Source organism: Dermacentor variabilis, chromosome 8, assembly GCF_050947875.1.
Source record: "Dermacentor variabilis isolate Ectoservices chromosome 8, ASM5094787v1, whole genome shotgun sequence".
Lineage (NCBI taxonomy): Eukaryota > Metazoa > Arthropoda > Arachnida > Ixodida > Ixodidae > Dermacentor > Dermacentor variabilis.
Window position 1 is genome coordinate 116,513,372 of NC_134575.1, and position 21,135 is coordinate 116,534,506.

At 46.7% G+C, this 21,135-nt stretch overlaps 1 protein-coding gene across 1 annotated transcript in view; it reads left to right on the forward strand.

Moving 5' to 3' along the window:
* Window positions 1-1,792: 1,792 nt before the first annotated feature.
* Window positions 1,793-21,135, forward strand: part of LOC142590548 (uncharacterized) — a 65,830-nt gene continuing 46,487 nt past the window's right edge. Inside the window, exon 1 of the mRNA XM_075702751.1 lies at window positions 1,793-2,248. Within this exon, the coding sequence (XP_075558866.1) occupies window positions 2,179-2,248 (70 nt within the window). The 5' untranslated portion in view covers window positions 1,793-2,178. The remainder of the gene's footprint in view (window positions 2,249-21,135) is intronic.

Consider the following 21,135-nt stretch of genomic DNA (forward strand, 5'->3'; position numbering starts at 1 on the left):
AAATTAGACTGAATGATGCCTTTAAAAGCATAGTAACATGGTGCAATGAATGGTAAAGGGAAATTAACTTCGATAAAACTGTCTTCATGAGGATATCGTTAAAAAATAACCCTTTATTGTACAACTACAATGCCGAAAACATCATGCTTTCTGAGATAACCACACATAAGTACCTTGGCCTCTGGATTACTAACTCTCTCGTGGAACAAACTTGTTGACACTGTCACAGCGAATCGCCTTCGAAAAGTATTTTTCCTAGGACGCTCTCTAAAATTTGCTACACCTCCTGTCGCACCTTTCCGTTCGCTTACCTCCTCCACCGCATTCATCTCGCCATTTACCTTTCTCCCTCTTGTAAATTCTGTATCTCTCCCAGAGCAGACTTAAACCACATCATGTGGGGGTGCCCTAAGCACCCCCTTCCCCCTTTCCTCAAGCAATTAATATCTAGTGAGGAGCAGTGGGAGGCTGCCTTGCGCAGCTCCAAGCCCGATCTTCAGGAGGCCATCCTGGAGTGGGCTGAGAGGATAAAGGAGGCCTACTTCAAGTAGTTCCTCCTCCCACCCTCTATTCCATTGCCCCCTTCCTTTTAAAGAGGGATAAATAAAGTTTTTCATCATAATCTTTTTTACAATGCCATCCTTCGACCAATGTTGGAATACGCGATTGTCATATGGGATCCCTTTACTAAAAGATGCATTACTAAACTAGAAAAAGTTCAAAAAAGGGCAGTACGATTCATGTATAATTCGTATGGCCGCACTTCAATTACAGAGCGCCTCAAGAGAAGTGGATTGGCATCTGTGACACAAAGGAGCTGAACATGCCCTTTAAAATTGTTATTTCGCTCATAAAAGGGCACTACAACATTGATACATCGCGCTTTATCACTTTTTCTACTGGTTATGCTACACGTCATCGACACTCACAGACAACAGCACCATTAACTACTAAAAAGAATTTTACAAATTTTTCTTTTTCCCTAGAACTATTGTTGAATGGAATAATTTTACTGATAACGTTGTAACCCAAGGCTCACTGTCATTAATTTAGTCGCACCTATGTTTATGTAGCGAGTGATTTACTGTGTGTGGTTCAGTAACTGCTCGCCTTTGCACATAGTGAGTGACCTATGTTATGTATCACTGTATATTGTACTATTATTCTTTTTTCAATTTTACTTTGTATGCACCATGGTAAGGTCCTGGAAGCAGGACCGCAGTATCAATAAATAAATAAAATAAATAAGACTACGAGGAATGTGCACCTCCTTTTCAAACTTACTTTTAAAACTTACTTACATTTCAATATTATTCGCATACCTCTTAATTTCGGTTATCTGCATGTTCAATTCGGTGGGGACTTCTTTACAGATTATCGCTGAAACTGTTCGTTTCATCTGCACCGGATGTGTCGATGAACACTTTGGGTAAAAAAGTTGAACAGAAAGTAAAATGTATGTTTGTTACTTACTGCTTACGTATAAGAGCAAGTGTTGGAAGGTTGTCAAGCACAAAAATATTATCGGCAAAAACGGTGAAAATAAATAATCATAGCAGAAACTAATCATATCCGATCATGATCACGAAACCATCGCCGTCACACCACGTGATGTAGGGTCGCCGAAAATCCGTGGGAATTATGTTCCGTGTGTGGTTGCCATGCGCTGGCCGCTGCGCCCCATAGTTGGCGAGAGAGCCGTTTCCAATCCTTGCACACACACACCCCCTCCTCCTCCTGCCCCACCTGTGGCGAGCGGCCAGGGTCACCAGGCAGAGCCACCGGCGTTTGGTCGAAGGCCACACCGGTAATAGGACACGCACCACCACCACCACCACAACGAAAAGGGCGTCATCAGCGGCCTCTTCTCCCTTTTTTTTCACTTTTCACGCCCATATAGGCGACGACAACGACGCCGCACCAAAGAGTCGTGCGTGTCCGAGACCGAACGCCCGTTTACTTTGACGCGCCGGCGACGCGCTTTAAACACGAGCCAACACCGTCGCGGCGACAGACACTCTCGGAGACTGTTCCGCATATTGTGCGCGTGCTAACAGAGACGCCGTGCCACCCACTTACGTGCTCTCGAGGAAGAGCGCTACAACTGTCCTTCCTCGTTCCCCGAGGCCCCTCTGCAATCCTTCCGAAGCAACCGAGCCACTGCACACTACTGCTGACATGGAGCCCACGACGTGGACCCGGTTCGTAATTTGGACAGCGCTCTGCGCGTGCTCCTTTCTGAGGACGGGTGAGTGACCCCGCTTACCGCGAGAAAACGAACGCGGAATCGCCAGCCGGCGATCCGTTGGTCTCCAAGTCGGTTGCACCAACAAATCTTATCGGAACAGTCACAACGCGCTTTGTGGTGCACATACTGCCTTTTGTGCAGAGAATAAAACTAGTGTTCTATCTCAGTTATTATTAGTAGTATCGTTTCATTTGAAATTCATATTTACAAGCATACAGTCGGGAAAACAGGTAATTCAGCATGCAGCAAACTTGCACCGCAAGGATAGCAACAATGATCATTACTCTAAACAAACAAGCATTGAAGACAGCCGCACAGACAAGCGCCGGAACGAGGCAAGCCGATTATATGTGCTTGTTATTTTTATTGCAGCGTTTTGCAGTCCCGGGGAATTCAAACCAGGACGTGTCTATCTAGGAAAATGACTATTTTGTTGGAAACAGTGAACTCTTATTACAGCATAGCCTCCGCAGCTCCAACACATTCCTAGAGACAAAATACCTTTTGAAGTCAGTTTTCATTGTGATGCTGTCTCTTGCGAACATCAAACATTTATTGCTTCATGAGATGGCGCGGAAAAATGATAAAAGCACCACCTCTCTGTATGTGAGGAAAGGCTACTCATGCTGTTTTTTTATATATAACATCTTTCGTTTGCTTGAACATAAAAAGATGAGTTTAACATCGCCTGGCATTTCGTCAACTTGACTTTTTATTCTGGATTGCCAAGTCATTTGTTGGCAATGGAAATGTACTACATGTTCATGTTCCGCCAAGGGTGACGACACGGCAGTACGCTTTCTACAAAATACTAATTTTCTTAGAAAACGGTGTCAAAAAATGAAACCTTGGAATGCAGTGTCGCTCGAATCTAGGTTAATGTTCCGTCATAACGTTTTAGCGTGTCATTCTGGCTTGATTCTATAAATAGAAGAATGTATACCGATGTGCACGGGTCTTGGCGCTGGATCTGAGAAGAATAGAAACGAAAACGATCTGAAGCCGGTTGCGTGTTGGGCACTGTACACGAAGATGCGAACTGACCAGCCTGTCAGTGAGCCTGTCAGTGCTGCAGTGAGGCGAGCGCTTCTTTGCTGTAATCGGGTGAAGCAGGATGCAAGAGCTACACGCCATCCCATCACATACGCACAGCGCTACAAAAGCTATGCTTCGTGTCAGTCAACCAGGAAAGACATGACCAAGATAGAGAGAGAGAGAGAAGCTTTATTTCTTGACGACTCTTAGTCCGAGTCATCGCTGTCGCAGTCAAGCTGAGTCTCCGGTCTTGGTGGTGAGTGCCCTTGTCTTGACTTACTGATGCGTTTGATGCAGGCCGCATTTCGATGGGGGCGAAATGCGAAAACACCCGTGTGCTTAGATTTAGGTGCACGTTAAAGAACCCCAGGTGGTCAAAATTTCCGGAGTCCTCCACTACGGCGTGCCTCATAATCAGAAAGTGGTTTTGGCACGTAAAACCCCAAATATTATTATTATATTTGATGCAGGCCGCCAGCAGTGCCCAAAGTGTATTTTTTTTATTTATTATTTATTTATTGATACTGTCAGCCCAACATTGGACTACTACAGGTGTGGTAATTGACAACGCAAGCAACAATATATTTACAGGATAAAGAAAGTAAAGGTACATTTTGGCGAATGCACTGATAGTAATACCATGGCAAATACGGCAGGTAATGCAGCATGTAATGGCGCAGCCCTCGCGGTGGAACGGCCCATAACCGCAAGAGTGCTCCTCCAATGTTCACTGCTAATAAACATTCAGCGCGTGACGCTGCTTGAGTGGAAGAGTCCCGAGATTATTGGATAACAACGGGCAAGCCTTGCCCCCTTGTGGACACCGCACACTGCGTCATAATCAGACAATCTGCTTAGTCAGCCGCCGTGGTGACTAAAGGACTATCGTTTTGTACACTTCTCGAGCACGCGGTTGCGGGTTCGATACCCTATCGTGGTGGCCGGGTTTTTATGAACGCGGAATGACTAAACACTCGAGCGCTTAGAGTTATGCGCTCGATTTAGGAACCCCAGGCGGTCCGATTATACCGTAATCCACCATTACGGCGCCTCTCATAAACATCAGTGTCGCTATCAGTCGTTAGAATTCAGTCATCGTCTGTCGATGCGTTGCAGAGTCAATAAAAAATATGGGTGGGGAGGAGGAGGGCGTTATTGATAAATGCAGAGACCTAAAAGATATTGCAGGGTCAATCTCCCACCTTTTCACTGTACACTCTTCAAGGCGTTATAGAGTTTGCTGAACATGCATGAAGTGAGCGAATTACTAAGCTTTAAGAGTACCTGATGCCCGGAGAGTTCAATCATTGTTAACACACGCACAATGGAAACATCGAACGGAGGAGTTCACACAGACGAGAAGAGACAAAAGCTATTTTGGCATTCACATCACAGCACACATTGAAGGCAGCGACCTTTGCGCTGAGGAGCATCACAGTTGCTCCGAATGGTGCGTTCGCAGGCCTGTTGACCTGCACTCAGGATATTGAAGAACTTCTGCTGAAGACGGTGAATCACGGGCTTCACAACTTCCCACCATTAAAAATACAGTCTCTAAGCATGTATAATGTTGGCTCCTTGGTAGGGCCCGGTAAACGTTCTCATCCCATCGTTCCAAGACGATTTTTTGAGCTATCAACTAAGCTAGCGTACCTGGCGTCCGGAACAGAGTGGCAGTGCCTTGAGATCTTTTGATAACATACTCATTCTTACGCTCTATTAAAAAAAGTATAATACGCATAGAAAACCAAAGAAACAGCCATTTAACGCTTCACTGAGAAATCGGTACACTACATACTGGAACACATTTAATGGAACTCTCTATGCTGCAAAGAAAGCTTACTTTAGTAACCAAACTGCTCGCAATGGAAATGATCCCAGGAAGAACTGGTGTGTACTGAATAAATATCTCGGCACGGAAAGCAAGGCAGTGTTACCCGAAAAGATACTTTACAGTAACGTTTCATACAATTCACTAGATGATATCAGGGAAGCCTTCGGCAATTATTTTTCTTCACACTTGAAATTAACGGAAACAGAGTACGATGCGTCGTACATACCACGTTGTGAATCCTCATTTTTTGCTCTATCCCACCAATGAAATTGAAGTAGCTTTTATTTTTGGATTACGCAACACCACTTCTGGCATCGATAATATATAAGCTTACTCTGCCAAGCTCGTTAACGATATTATTTTAGCAGTGCTAACTCATATCAGAAACGCCATATTTACAACTGACGTATTCCCTCTCTAAGATGATAACTGCTAAAGTATCACCATTATAGAAATCAAAGGAAAAAGAGAAGATAGAAAATTATAGACCTATCTCAGTGCTTCTACTTTTCAATAATATCCTCGAAAAAATATTCTGCGCTCGCCTAACAAGTTACTTAGCGAATACGACATTCTTTCCCCTCATCAGTTTGGCTTCAGAAAAAAATTGCTGGACAAAAACAGCAATTTCAACGTTTGTTGATACCGTAAGGAACTCGATCGATTTCGACTTAAGAGTAGCAGCAGTCTTTATTGGCTTCGCAAAGGCGTTTGACTATCCAAATTATGATATCCGTAAACTCAAACTTGATCAATATGGAATTACTTGAATACCTCTAGCGCTTATCAGCTGCTACTTAAAATATAAAACACAAATCGTTCGTGTCGGTAAGTCACAATCATCTGCGAAATCAATTAATATGGGGGTGCCACGAGGTACAATTCTTCGACCGTTACTTTTTCTTTTGTTTATTAATGATTTGCATTCGCAGCTAGTTAATGCCACTGTGACACTTTACTCGGATTACACTAGTCTAATATTATCAGATCGTAACGAAGCCTCCTTAATCAGCAACGGTAATACTGAACTCCACAATATTCATCGTTGTTGGTGCGCAACTAACGCCGTCACACTTAATCCTACGAAGGCCGTCTTCATTCTTTTTCACTCCGGCAGACGGCAAATTATAGCGCATATTGATGTCATGTACGACAACAGTTTAATCAAACATGTCAATCACACCAAATTTCTGGGAGTAGTTATGGACTCTACCCTAAAATTTAATTTACATGCACGCAACGTTGTTCAGAAAGCCTCTTACGGACTGCATGTTCTCTGCAAATGTCGACACTTTTTTGCAAGAGAAATGCTAATTGACCTTTATCATGCGTTTATTCATTCACACACTAACTACTGCATTGCTATATGGGGCTGGACGTACAAATCTACCCTTAAATCCGTTATAACTCTCCAGAACCGAGCTCTTCGCGTAATAACGCTTAATAATATCAATGTCAGAGGCGACGATTCGTTTACATACTTTAATGCACTAAGTGTACACAACCTAGTTACTTACATTATTGCTTCTATAATATACAGAATATTTAATAGTAATCTAAACTTATTGTCAGTCACCTCGAACTGACGGTTGTACTTCTTACCATGGATTTTCGCTACCTAAAATTAATACTAATTACGGTCGCAAAACTTTGGAACTCGAAAAAAATATAATTAGCCTTAATACTAGTGCAAAGCTGCCCCCGTCTCTTCACTCTTCCTAGTGCATATAAAGAATTCGCTCCATATAAATTCACTCCATAATAATTTGTTGCTAATTTTAAAACAACGCTTCACTGATTACCAACCTATACATACATAATGAACTCCTTCTGTATTAATTTCGTCAACTTGTGCCTTCACTTATGGTTATATTGTTAAATAACAACGGCCATTTGATATTATGCCATATCGCATGTTCATGTCCGTCCGTACTAGCGATGTTATTATTAAATTTGAAATATTATTGTTACCCCTTGTTGCCGCTTAAAGTATTTCTTCGTTTATTAATATCGTTCAGACCCTTTACCAATTTTGTTGGGTCCCTATTGTAAAAATGCGATGTTTCCCAGGAACACTGCAATAAACTTCAACTTCAACTTGAATCTGTGCACAAGTAAATATATTTTGCGGTGTTACAGTCGGCTCATTCGTAGGTATATCAAGTTCCGGCTGCTCGTTCCGCCAAAGCATTCGGTTGGTTAGCAGCACGGAAATAATGTTGCATTCAAATGAAACCAGTCACACGTTAGTTCGCTTAACATGTGGCCGAGGGTTCGAATACCGACACTGACAACCGTATTACCTTTCTAGGTGGAACACGTAAATGCTCGTGTGACGAGTACTGGGCGCACGTTGAAAATCGCTAAGTGGTCCCTCCTAATTCCAGTGTTGCATCGAGACATTTCATCAGTCAAGAACCCTTTCTTGGAAACAGGATGATCACTAGCCTGTTCTAATTGGTGTCCCGCAGCTACAGTTACTGAAGCTTGAATTTTATCTTCAAGAATCTAGGACGTTGACTCATGTACATGTAACTTAAAGGAACACTGGAAAAGAGTGTTTCTTTACGCTATGTTAGTGATTTGAGCTTCAGCAGGCGAGGCCACTGGTGTAGTGAGAGTTAGCTTGAAACCAGAAAATATGAAAAAGGCGTGTACTCTAAAAAACGTTTACACCTTTTGGGGTGTATACCTGCCTCATAACAATAATCGTCATCTGCCTTGCTTGCGTTTCATTTCTTTAAAACGCCGCGCCCGCTACTTTCCTGCCAGCAATGCTATGTCATGTTGATAACGCCCATGTTGTTCGTTATTGCGAAGTACTGGGCTCGGAGCTTTAAAGAAATGCGGACAACATAGATTACGTTTATTGTTGTGTGGCAAGATACGACTCAAAGGGTGTAATTTTTTTACACTCTTAGGCAAAAGCGCACCCTTTGGGGTATATATCTGCACACAGCGATAATCGTCATCTGCCTTGCTTGCGTTTCCTTTCTTGAAAACGCCACGCCCGCTACTTTCCTGTCGGGAATGCTATGTAATGCTGATAACACGCATGTCGTTTGATACTGAGAAGTACCCGGCTCTCCGCGTTAAACAAAGGAGATCCGGACAAGACAGATGACGATTAGCGTTGTGTGCAAAATGGTGTAATTTTGCTTAAGAGTGTAGAGTATGCGATAACGCCGTGCTCAAATTTTCGCAGAACATGGCGACCTCATATTCTCCCAGCATCCACTCGGGTATAGCGAAATGTTTATTGGTAAAGAAGGACTAAAGTGCATTCAAAAGAACGAAACGAGTCAACCTAGAAAGGGTGCAAACTTCTTCCTGCACCTTAGCGGCGGGAAATACCAAAACGTACTTCAAAATTCGTGGCGCCAAAATAACGCACCGACACAGTGGTTACAGCAAAAAAAAAAAAAAAAAAAACTAAAGTCAGGTTGGCTTTCTCTGTCTGCATTAGTAATAAAATTTTCTTTGCGCCAAATGAGAGAAAACCAAGTTTTTAAAGAATACTACACTCTAAAGAAAATTTACACCCTTTGGGTTGTATTTTGTCCCCAAAGAATAATCGTCACCTTTCTTGCCCGCATTGCCTTTCTTTAATGCTGCGAGCCGGGTACTTCCTAATCACGAACGGCTTGCGCATTATCAGCTTGACAGAGCATTCTCGACAGGAAAGTAGCGAGCGCCGAGTTTTCAATAGAGGAAACGCAAACAAGGCAGATGACGATTATTCTTTGGGGACAAGATAAGACCCAAAGGGTGTAAACGTTTTGTTAGAGTGTACACTGGCTTGAAAAAATTTCCTTTCGCCCTTTTTGGTGTCTGCTCCGACGAAGTACAAGGAATAAGTGCGAAAACGCACACGGTTCAACTCGGCTAACGTGGTTCTGCGTGGCACTCAATAGTCCTTTGTAATTTTAGGCCTTCGCTGGATCCTTTCGCCGAACAATTTCAGAGGCGTGACTATTTGGAAGTATGGTTGTTTGGGCTAGTCGGTTAGATGCATCAATGGAGGTCACAGCGCTGAAAGACACGGACAAGAGGGAGACAACAGGACGAACGCTCGTCCTGTTAGTCTGGCTCTTGTCCGTCTCTTCCAGCGCTGTGACCTCCATTGCTGTGACTACTTGGTTACGAGTAGCCATGGAAACAGCAACAAAAAAGTAAAATATGTCCATCAACATCCCCTTATTGCCATGACGGGCTGCAGCGTCACGGAATACTTCTTTTTTTTTTCAGTTAAGCTAATGATCGGTAGCGAAAACAATCCTAAGCAGCAACCTTGCTCTCTCACTAAAAACGCCATGCAGCTGGCTGCAAGGTCTGCGTTTCGGTACGGACTAAAAAGTATTATGCTGGCGTGACGCCGTTTTTCTGAATGACTGCCTCCGCACGTGCTCTCAAGGTCGGCGTCTCTGACAGACCGCACAAAAAAAGAAGCCAAGGAAAAAGCGCGTGTACGTGGCTAATCCGGCCAGCGTCTGCCCACTTTCCACGCACATATTGGCGTTGCGTTCGAATCTATTTCGAAGGCGCTCCAACCGCCTCGCTTGTTTCGCGGTTTCGAAATGGTCACCGAGCAAAATGGAGACTCAAGTTCTTGGCTCATTATCCTAACGCGAAAGAAAACGATTCTATCTAGCCGTAGAAGGGCGGTTGTGGAAGACAGCAGCTGGAGGCAAAGGGCGTTACATAGGAGGGAAAGGCGCACCACAAACACTCGCATCCTAACGTTTTCGAAGCAGCGCAGAATAAATAGCATGTGCGTCACAAACGCACAAGTATAGGTGCGGACGTGTAGACCGGCCTACGCCAACAGTTTACGTACATCAAATGGCGAAGATGTCATTGTTACAAGGAGGCTACTTTGAAAACTGGTATGTTAACGCACCTTATGAAAATCATTATTTTCTGACGCCTCGGGAAAGCCTGCAGCCAAGGATGTATTTTTGTATACTTTTTTTTTGCTGCATTAGTCTCATCTATTGTACATTTCGATAAACTTGTTCGAAACAGAAATACGCAAAACAGGTAGCGCACGCTCGCAAGAGCCCCAGCGTCACTGATGTACTGGCGTGTACTGGATGTACTGGCGTCACTGATGTACTGTGACGCTGAATTCTTGCACTTTTTTGTTTCAAGAAATACAAAAACCCTAATGATGATCATGGTTGGCGAAAAAAATTAGAACGTATAGAAATGATTCAACAATAATTTTGCGTTAAAAAGGCGCCACAAGCACTTCCCACAAACAGTGCAACTACTCACTGGGCTGTAGAAATCAGTCTTTCTTTCTTTTTCCTTTCTTTCCAGTACTTAACGTCCCAATCGATTCTGAAGCTACGATGCACGTCATAATAGAGGGCTTCGAATTGATTTTGGAGTTCGATTCTACAATCGCAACACTTTTGTTACCGCTAATTATTAGCAATTAATGTATTTTATTGTTTTATTACCCATTTTAATAAATAATTGCAATGCGTGGTCGCAAATTCCTCCCGTCCGCTGCCCGAATACGCGCCTATTAACTTATTTATATCGGCCTCGTTTTTAAGGAGATTCCTCACTGAAACAGAGCGAGCAGTTAAACTGATATACTTTGCCACTTCTGACGATCGCACAATCGTCGTTCCTCTCTTTATTTCGTCATTCAAACTGGTTTTCATGAGGCACACGAAGGTGTCTACATTAAGAGGTCCAAGCGGGCTTCATTGAAAAGGTGCATCAGTCGTTCATTCGGTATATGGTCGTAAGTAGAATGCCATTTTGTGGATGCGTTTTTGTACAAGCCTACAATTTTCCACAGAAGTCCAAATTGTGCCGGCAAGCCCGCAATCAATCTTCGCCACCGCAGGCGGAAACGTCACATGCACTGCACACCCGCTCACGGCTTCAGCAGTGACTACTAGTCGCACAGCAGCGGACGAGTCCAACGTGTGCGTACAGGAAATGCGTGCGGAACTTTTCGCAATCAGCTGCGGCAGTCGTGCGCGCCGCAGTCACCTGAGAGCAAAGTGCCTTCGTGCTAAGCGATTTCCCGGCTGCTGAAATTATAATATGACCACAGCTGCGAGGGGGCGAAGAGGCCACGTGACTGGAATTGCTGCCGCTGTAACCATTACTTAGCGACAATCCCGCAGTGCAGCACAGCCCTCTTGTGCTGTAATTAACAGGTACGTTTCCGTTACGGTCCGTACTTTCGAAGCAACGCGCTGTGCTAAGTACGTTCCGGCTGTATGCGTGTACCAAGACTAATACGTACTTACGATGTGTTCTCTCCGCAGACACAATTCGCACGACAATACGCGCGTATTTCATCGTTGTCGTCTACAGACGTCTACAGGAGTATACGCCTCTTATGTAGCAGGGCTCCCCACTTTCAATCGTGACTTCACGGGGAAGGCCGATAGGTACGGCCAGACGGCGGTACGCGCACGAGGAAGGAAGAGGAAGTACGAAAAAAAAAAAAGACGATTGTGGGCCCTCGTACCCTTGAGTCCGGCCGTGGTAGCCACCATAGCTGTAGCAACCTGAGGCTTCGGAGTCAAAGATGCTTGCGCTACGCGTCACCGGCGTCTCCCACTGATATGTGCTGGCTTTCTCTCCGGCATGACGTCACGGCTCAACAGCCGTCGGGTCTAGTCGGCAGTGCGTCGATAAGCAAGAATGAGCGCGGAATTCAAGCACGCCGTATTTTTCAGCCTAGAACGTTGTGCGCCGCTGCAATCTAGGTCGCCATCAGGAGCCCACATACAAATGGCACTTGCTTCTATAGGGAGAGAATTTCATTAGATGAAAGGCAGAGAAGCCGGGTTGAGGTTGTATACTCCGGCCCGCTAGCCTCTGCACAAGAAGTAGAGAAATGGAAGCAAAAGAAAAAAAAAAGACTGATGAAAGATGATGATGAAGCTAGAAGCAGGGGATGCACACATAAATAACCTCGTCGCACAGTGGTTTCTTTAAACCGTAAAGTCTAGTCCGGTGCTCTTCGAAAATTCCACAACAGATAGTAGCTGTTGTTGCTACAATGCGGTCACACATCGCGAACAATACCTTCAGGCAGCGTTTGCCTGCCAGTGCCTTCTAGCGTAGAAGCAAGTGTCCTCCGCTGTGACGTCTAGGGAGGTCAGTCGCAAAACAGCCGTTGTAGATGTTTCAGACGCTTGGCTACGTTCACATTTCGGGCGTAAATCTGAGTGAAGGCGACGACCAGGCGAATGCGGGGTGCTTGCTTGCCTTCGCTTTACTTTAGCCGGGGGACAAAAAGTCCTTCCAGAGACCATTTCCCGCAAAATCATGTACTGATGGCTTGGTAAATATGCCCAGGAATCTGCTGTGCAGTGTCGCACGAGCACAGTCAACAAAGTTTAAATCACTTCGCGATATGGTATCTTCAGGTCGACGGCTTTTGAATCTTGTATGTATAGCTCCCTACTGACTAAAATAAAACCGTCCGAACCCTTGTACATTACATTGCACATCGCCGTCAACCCTTTCAAAAAACGCAACCAATTGCGTATAATACTCACATTTTTTTATGAAGTCTCACCTTGCCGTCAGCTTTCGACAAAAACGACGCCAATTTGATCTATACCGTTGTGACGTCACAGACAACCAAAAGCACCGTGAATTGACCTTCGAACTGCGTGAGTTGATATGAAAATCTAGGCATCAACATGCCAACGCATGTCACAGGGTGTTTCGCCATTCTAGTGTTAATGCAAATACAAGCATAAAAAATGTAGCCGTCTCGAATCACAATAACTTGTGGGATTTTACGTGCCTAAATCACGATATGATTATGAGTCATGCTGTTATAGATGAAACTGGATTAAATTTGACCACCTGTGGTTCTCCGACTCTTCAAGTACCAAGACACAAGATTACTTGGCCTACGATGCTTTTGTTTCTTTGTTTCTTCATGTTGCACAAATACATACCAAACGAAATTATAAAAAACGTTTCTCCAAGAATTAAGCGAGATTGGCGTTTGGTACTTGCTTACGAAAGCCAGCAGAGCACCATTCTTTGGGGTTATGCTAATAATTAAAAGGAGCGAAAAAGTTGTTTCAGCTTTTCAAACACGGTGACATATCGCCTTCAGAGCATTTGAAGCCAGAATCACCACTGTGCCAGAGACAACAGTGGCCTCTTTGCTAAACACGCGCTGAAGCAGAACTGAAGGATTAGCTTCACGCCGCAGCTAGAATACCTGCCACATCGTTTTCAGGCATCTTGTTTCGACATTTTGATACATTTTCGCTTAGAAAATGGAGTTCTGTTCCAAGTTCTAGATTTTCTCACAGCGAAGACCTTTCCCTTTTGTCGTCCCTTTTGTCGCACTCCATGCGTCGCCGTCAGTAACGGGAATCAATACAATACCGTAGTTATTCGGTGTCGTCGAAGAAGTGCAAGCTTATGTAGCCTACAAAAATTATTTCGTGTTGGAGCGCCTCACTGTTCTCTCGAAATGCGACATAACAACGATTTAGTCACGGCCAGGTAGAAGCAACATTTTCTTTAGTTATTAGAAGCTCACAAACCAACCTTCTTGTTGAAATGTGTGTGTCAGCTGACCATTACGTTTTCGTTTTGTTGTTATTAGTGATTGCAGTAAATATTTCGTGCAAATGCAATATTCAGCAAATATTAGTCGCCTGGAATTCAACAGTGTCATGGAAGGTAGTCCGCCTGGTGCACAGCTTGAAAAGTGTGTCTCAACCCTTAACTGCAGCTGTCTTTGTGTGCGCGCGCGCGTGTGTGTGTGCGTGCGTGCGTGTGTGTGTGTGTCTTTGTGGGCGCGCGCGTGTGCGTGCGTGTGTGTGTGCGTGCGTGAGTGTGTGCGCGTGTGTGCGCGCGCGCGTGTGTGTGTGTGTGTGTGTGTGTGTGTGTGTGTGTGTGTGTGTGTGTGTGTGTGTGTGTGTGTGTGTGTGTGTGTGTGTGTGTGTGTGTGTGTGTGTGTGTGTGTGTGTGTGTGTGTGTGTGTGTGTGTGTGTGTGTGTGTGTGTGTGTGTGTGTGTGTGTGTGTGTGTGTGTGTGTGTGTGTGTGTGTGTGTGTGTGTGTGTGTGTGTGTGTGTGTGTGTGTGTGTGTGTGTGTGTGTGTGTGTGTGTGTGTGTGTGTGTGTGTGTGTGTGTGTGTGTGTGTGTGTGTGTGTGTGTGTGTGTGTGTGTGTGTGTGTGTGTGTGTGTGTGTGTGTGTGTGTGTGTGTGTGTGTGTGTGTGTGTGTGTGTGTGTGTGTGTGTGTGTGTGTGTGTGTGTGTGTGTGTGTGTGTGTGTGTGTGTGTGTGTGTGTGTGTGTGTGTGTGTGTGTGTGTGTGTGTGTGTGTGTGTGTGTGTGTGTGTGTGTGTGTGTGTGTGTGTGTGTGTGTGTGTGTGTGTGTGTGTGTGTGTGTGTGTGTGTGTGTGTGTGTGTGTGTGTGTGTGTGTGTGTGTGTGTGTGTGTGTGTGTGTGTGTGTGTGTGTGTGTGTGTGTGTGTGTGTGTGTGTGTGTGTGTGTGTGTGTGTGTGTGTGTGTGTGTGTGTGTGTGTGTGTGTGTGTGTGTGTGTGTGTGTGTGTGTGTGTGTGTGTGTGTGTGTGTGTGTGTGTGTGTGTGTGTGTGTGTGTGTGTGTGTGTGTGTGTGTGTGTGTGTGTGTGTGTGTGTGTGTGTGTGTGTGTGTGTGTGTGTGTGTGTGTGTGTGTGTGTGTGTGTGTGTGTGTGTGTGTGTGTGTGTGTGTGTGTGTGTGTGTGTGTGTGTGTGTGTGTGTGTGTGTGTGTGTGTGTGTGTGTGTGTGTGTGTGTGTGTGTGTGTGTGTGTGTGTGTGTGTGTGTGTGTGTGTGTGTGTGTGTGTGTGTGTGTGTGTGTGTGTGTGTGTGTGTGTGTGTGTGTGTGTGTGTGTGTGTGTGTGTGTGTGTGTGTGTGTGTGTGTGTGTGTGTGTGTGTGTGTGTGTGTGTGTGTGTGTGTGTGTGTGTGTGTGTGTGTGTGTGTGTGTGTGTGTGTGTGTGTGTGTGTGTGTGTGTGTGTGTGTGTGTGTGTGTGTGTGTGTGTGTGTGTGTGTGTGTGTGTGTGTGTGTGTGTGTGTGTGTGAAGTGGCAAGAATATGACCACCCGCGGTTCGACAAAGCCTGCAGGTATTGTCTCGAAAATATCTGGTGCGGCTGACGGTCTGCATTTTTGTAACTAAATAAAAGTAAATCTCAAGGCGCGTACCCACCTTTCAATTCGCCTTGTTTTTGCAGATGCTTTTGTTAGGTCAACAATACCGTTTAGTGGCCTTTTAGAGGGTTAGCCTGCACCTAAATCTAAATGCGCGAGCGTTTTTTGCGTTTCACCCCCTTCGGAATGCTGCCGCTTCGAGCTCGCGCTCAACATCCCAGCGCAACAGCTAATGCTCATCCCGGCGAGTCGTGAGTTGTCTTTACGACTGGAAACGTGGAAAGCTCGTTTAATTATCCACATGCAGAAATATGACGCGTTCAAAATGCAAAAAATATAGTAAAAGGAAACTCTTATTTGCGTTCGTGACGAACCGGTAGGTAATAAGGACCGATTAAAAAGCGGTTACTTTCCCGAGCTGTCTTGCCTCAATAGGATATGGCTCCAGGGAGCCATATACAGGAACACTAGGTCCTTGGTGTGCCTGCATATGGCGGCTTAGCACACTCACTGATGTCAGTGTATGCAGTGCGACCCTCGCGGTCAGAAATAAGACGGGAACACGCAAAAAAGAAGCAGACAAGATAACGCACAATGAAGGAAGGCCATAATGATCAAATGACTTGTGCTGCCATTACACAACTCTGCGGATTTGTCATCTAAGCTACATGCTTAGAAGCCTTTCGTGGTTGCTTTTAGTTGACGGGACCTTGCGCTCTAAGTTACCACCATAATTATTGAAACCACGAGTCCTTTCAAGTGGCATCATAAAGAGGGACGCGCTGATGAGGCATCCCAGTTAGACACAGTAGTTCCTCCTCTCCTTTCTCGGATAAGACGTCAGGATAGCCAGCCATTAAAGTGGCCAAGCCTACCATATTTCGCAGCTAATAAAGAACTTCTTTAGGTGCTGACGAGTAGGGCTGCCCCACACCGACAATGATTCGAACTGATGATGTTCGCATCACGAGTTCGAAACAACAGTTCGAGGAATAATTTAAATATATCGTTTCCGTCCGACATAACGGCTGTCCCTTCGCGTAGCGTGTCGACAACTGCTTAGGACAACACTTGAGCCCACAAGCAAGAGGCTGTCGGACCCCAACAAAAGGTTCCGCTACGCTTCACCAGCAAACGAGTGCGAATAGAATAGTCTTACGTGACGTCATGTTACCATTCATTGCACTATCAAGGCATGCCTTCGCGTGTTTATGTACTTTTTTCGCAACAACAAAGAAAATGCGCTACAAAGGCGGGACCGGCTACGGATACCCGAAAATAAGAGCTGTGTTATGCACTCTGCGCAGCTACGGCAATTAAAGCACAGAAAGCGATTCCAAAGCATGAAGCTGTGAAATGTACGGACTACCAGGAAGAAGTACAGTTGGGAGTCTGATAATGGTGCATATTGTTGTGCGGAAACCCGCCCACTAGCTCCTGTTCTATTATAGTAACTCTCATACACTAGCACAAGACAAACAAACGCATTTTCCCACTTCCGTAAAGTGTTGTTGCGTAAAGCTGTGACGCAGGAATATATATATATTGTTACGGGGTTAAAAACAGTCGAACTTGTATTTACAGAATATTTACAATAATTATAGCAGCTGACACGATGGTAGACAGCGCGCGAAGACCAGAAAAATCGTCTTCTTCCGACGATGATTACAACATCTTCTTCGTCAGCGTGTCACATGACCTCCGGCGGCTGAAGCAGCGGCTCGGTGCTGGTTAGGAGGCGGGCGAGTGATACAACTTGAGACGCGTGAGTTGGACCACGTCGGAGCGATGCTGAGCCACGGTTGGCTCAAGAAGGGCGATTTCGTACGTGACGTCAGTTACTTGACGCAAGACACGGTAAGGGCCGGAGTAGCGTGAAAGTAACTTCTCCGAGAGGCCAACGCGTAGCGACGGCGACCAAAGAGAACCAGGGCGGCCGGTGTGTAATGAACGTCACGATGGCGGGCGTCATATAAGCGCCGCTGATTGTCCCGCGACTCCACAAGTCGACGTCGAGCAACATGGCGTGCTTCTTGTGCTTTGATAACGGCTTCACGGGCGTACTCGGATGTGGAATTCAGACTAGTAGGCAGAACGGTGTCGATAGGTAACGTAGGGTCGCGGCCAAACAAGAGGAAGAATGGAGAGAAGCCTGCGGTATCATGGCGAGACGAATTATAGGCGAAGGTAACGAACGGCAGCGCAACGTCCCAGTCGCGATGGTCATCGGAGACATACATGGACAGCACGTCAGTAAGGGTGCGGTTAAGGCGCTCGGTTAGACCATTCGTTTGTGGATGGTAAGCAGTAGCATGTTTGTGTTTAGTCGCGCACGAGTGTAGAATGTCATTGACAACTTTAGAAAGAAAGTAGCGGCCTCGGTCGGTGAGGAGCTGTCGAGGGGCGCCATGGTGAAGGATGACGTTTGCTAGGAGGAAGTCGGCGACATCGGTTGCACAGCTTGTCGGCAGAGCCCGTGTGATTGCATATCGGGTGGCGTAGTCTGTTGCTACAGCAATCCACTTGTTTCTCGAAGCAGACGTAGGAAAAGGGCCTAAAAGATCAACGCCTACACGGAAGAATGGTTCTGATAGTACGTCAAGTGGTTGAAGGCGACCAGCAGGGAGTGTGGTTGGCTTTTTGTATCGTTGACAAAGATCACAGGCAGCGACATAACGGCAGACGTCACGGTATAGACCAGGCCAAAAGAAGCGCCAACGAACGCGGTCATAAGTCCGTGACACGCCAAGGTGACCTGCAGTCGGTACATCGTGAAGCTGAGCGAGAACAGTCTGAAGCAGATGCTCAGGCACAACGAAGAGTCGGACAGGGCCGTCCGGGCGCATGTTAGAGCGGTACAATATACCATCATGAAGTTCAACATGCGAAGGGAAGGATCGGGCGCTGTTGTAGTGAGCCGTTGAATAAGGTGTTGCAAGGAGGCGTCCCGACGTTGTTCGGCTCCAACGTCGCGAAAAGCAGCGAGAGAGAGAACGGTGACAAGTATGCCGGCTGAAGAAACGTCAGGAGGGTCGAGAGGATGGTGCGACAAGCAGTCCGCATCTTGATGTAACCGGCCGGTCTTGTATACAACTGAATAGTTGTATTCTTGGAGGCGCAGAGCCCAGCGGCCAAGGCGCCCTGAAGGATCTTTGAGGGACGAAAGCCAACACAGAGCGTAGTGATCAGTGATGAATATGAATTGGCGGCCGTACAAATAGGGGCGGAATTTACCCACTCCCCAAATGAGAGCCAGACACTCGCGTTCGGTGATAGAATAATTGCTCTCCGCCGAGGAAGGAAGGCGGCTGGCGTAGGCAATAACACGTTCTCGCCCTTGTTTCTGTGCCGAGATAGCTACAATACCGTGGCCACTGGCAGCGGTACGGACTTCTGGTGCAGCTGACGCATCAAAGTGAGCGAGAATGGGCGGGCACGTAAGCAGCCCAATCAGCTCGGTGAAAGCACCAGCTTACTCAGGGCCCCAAATGAATGCAGCGTCTTTCTTGAGGAGCTGATTAAGAGGGCGCGCAACGTTCGCAAAATTTCGGACAAGCCGACGGAAGTAGGAGCAAAGGCCAAAGAAGCTGCGAACATCCTTGGCACATGTTGGCACGGGAAAGTTTTTGACTGCCCGTATTTTATCGCAATCAGGGCGTACACCAGAAGAACCGATGAGATGCCCGAGCAGAGAAATTTCACGACGACCGAAGTGGCACTTGGCCGAATCTAGTTGTAGCCCCGACTGACGGAAAACAAGATCGTCGACAGGCGCTCGAGGTGCGTCGCAAAAGTCGGAGAACAAACGATCACGTCGTCCAAGTAACAGAGGCAGATGGACCACTTGAAACCGTGTAGGAGGGCGTCCATCATACGTCAAAATGTGGCCGTGGCATTACATAAACCGAAAGGCATCACTTTGAACTGATACAGGCCATCGGGAGTAATAAAAGCTATCTTCTCGCCGTCCATGTCATCGACGGCAATTTTCCAGTAGCCGGAGCGAAGGTCGATGGACGAAAAATATTGTGCTCCCTGCAGGCAATCCTGGGCATCGTCAATGAGTGGTTGCGGATAGGCGCCTTTCTTTGTTACCTTGTTGAGGTGTCGATAATCGACGCAAAATCGCCAACTGTTGTCCTTCTTTTTAAGTAGCACAACAGGGGATGCCCATGGGCTGCAAGAAGGTTCGATGATGTCTCGAGAAAGCATCTTGTCAACTTCGTGTAGGATGATATGTCGCTCAGTAGGCGAGGCGCGGAAGGGTTGCCGATGGATCGGGCTCACACCACCGGTGTTAATTCAATGTTTTACGACAGATTTTTGTCCTAGAGAGCGTTCTCCAAGGTCGAATATGTCCAGTATGAGGCATGGAGGCAACGTAGTTCTGGAGCACGCTGGAGAGGAAGGTCGGGAGCAATCATTTTTGTTAGGGCATTCAAGTCTGAAGGGACATGGGGCGAAGCAAGTGTTGAACACGAAGAGCTGTCACAAGTTAAAGCCAAAATGTGGTAGTCTCTGGCTGGCGTTATTTGCGCCAGGGATATTCCGCGAGGGAGTAGTTGTGTACAGAGTCCAAAGTTCACAAGCAGAAGGCAGGACGTGTTGTCCGAAATGGTAACGACGGTGTGAGGAAAAGCGACGTTATGTGAGAGCAGGACATCCGGATTAGGAGATACAATGTAGTCACCGTCCGGTACAGGTGGAACGGGGGAGACACCTATGTAGGTAACTGCACGGTGAGGGAGGCGAATATGCTCTGTGGAACATAGCCGTATAGGAGCATTATCGGGAGGGTCAATAGCAGCAGGTAGAGCGAGTTGCACAACACCAGCAGAACAGTCTATCAAAGCGGAATGTGTAGACAGAAATTCAAGGCCCAGAATGCAGTCGTGAGGGCAGTGCTCTAGTACATAAAATGAAACAGAAGTATGATGTCCGGCGACACTCACGCGAGCCGGACACATGCCACTGACGGCTGGTGTTCCACCGTCGGCGACTTGGACCACAGGCGAAGGGGCAGGAGTGAGGACTTTCTTGAGAAGATTCCGAAGCTGAGAATTCATCACAGATACGTGCGCGCCAGTGTCAAACAGAGCCGTAACAGGTACACCATCCACATTCACGTTAATCAGATTCCGATGTGTGGGCAAGGTCAAAAGAGGATTTTTGCGTCGGGTCGGTTTGGCAGCATCACCTCCAGGTTCTGCACCCGTTAGTTTTCCGGAAGGGTCCGCCGGAAGGAGCAAGGGGACGGTGATCGGCGAGATGGGGGCGATCGGGAGAAGCGGAGACGTGGCGAAGGAGAGCGGCTAGAGCGGGTAGGACGAGAAGTGCCGCCAGAATTTGCTGGCTGCGTTTTCGGGGCGAACCGAGGAGCAGCACGAGGGCCGTGGGATGGATGGTAGGACCAGGGGGTCGAATTCCACGAAGACCGGCAGTGAAGTGAAATATGGCCGATACGGCAACAAGGGAAGCATATAGGCCTGTCGTCTGGAGTACGCCATTCGGCCGGGTTGCGATACCGCATTGGGGCATTCAGGCTGCGGGTGCGTGTGACAGTGCTGGACGGAGTGTAGTCAGGCCGATTGACAGAGCAGACGTTGTTCAAGCCAACATTGGCCAATACTTGACACACAACGGACTGTATCAATGAAACGGTCGCCTGGCAATTGTCGGAGCCATGGGTTGGGGTCGCGACAGGAGATGCGGCTTCTATTTCACGTCGAATGACATGGAGGATGTCGTCAGAGCGATTGGGTGTGGGCGGACTGTAGAGGTCTTCGCAGGTGGACGTAGCAGCCGTGTTGGGAAGGAGAGGAAATGGCTGGGCAATTGCGGCGACTCTTGGCTTCTTCAAACCGCCGGCAT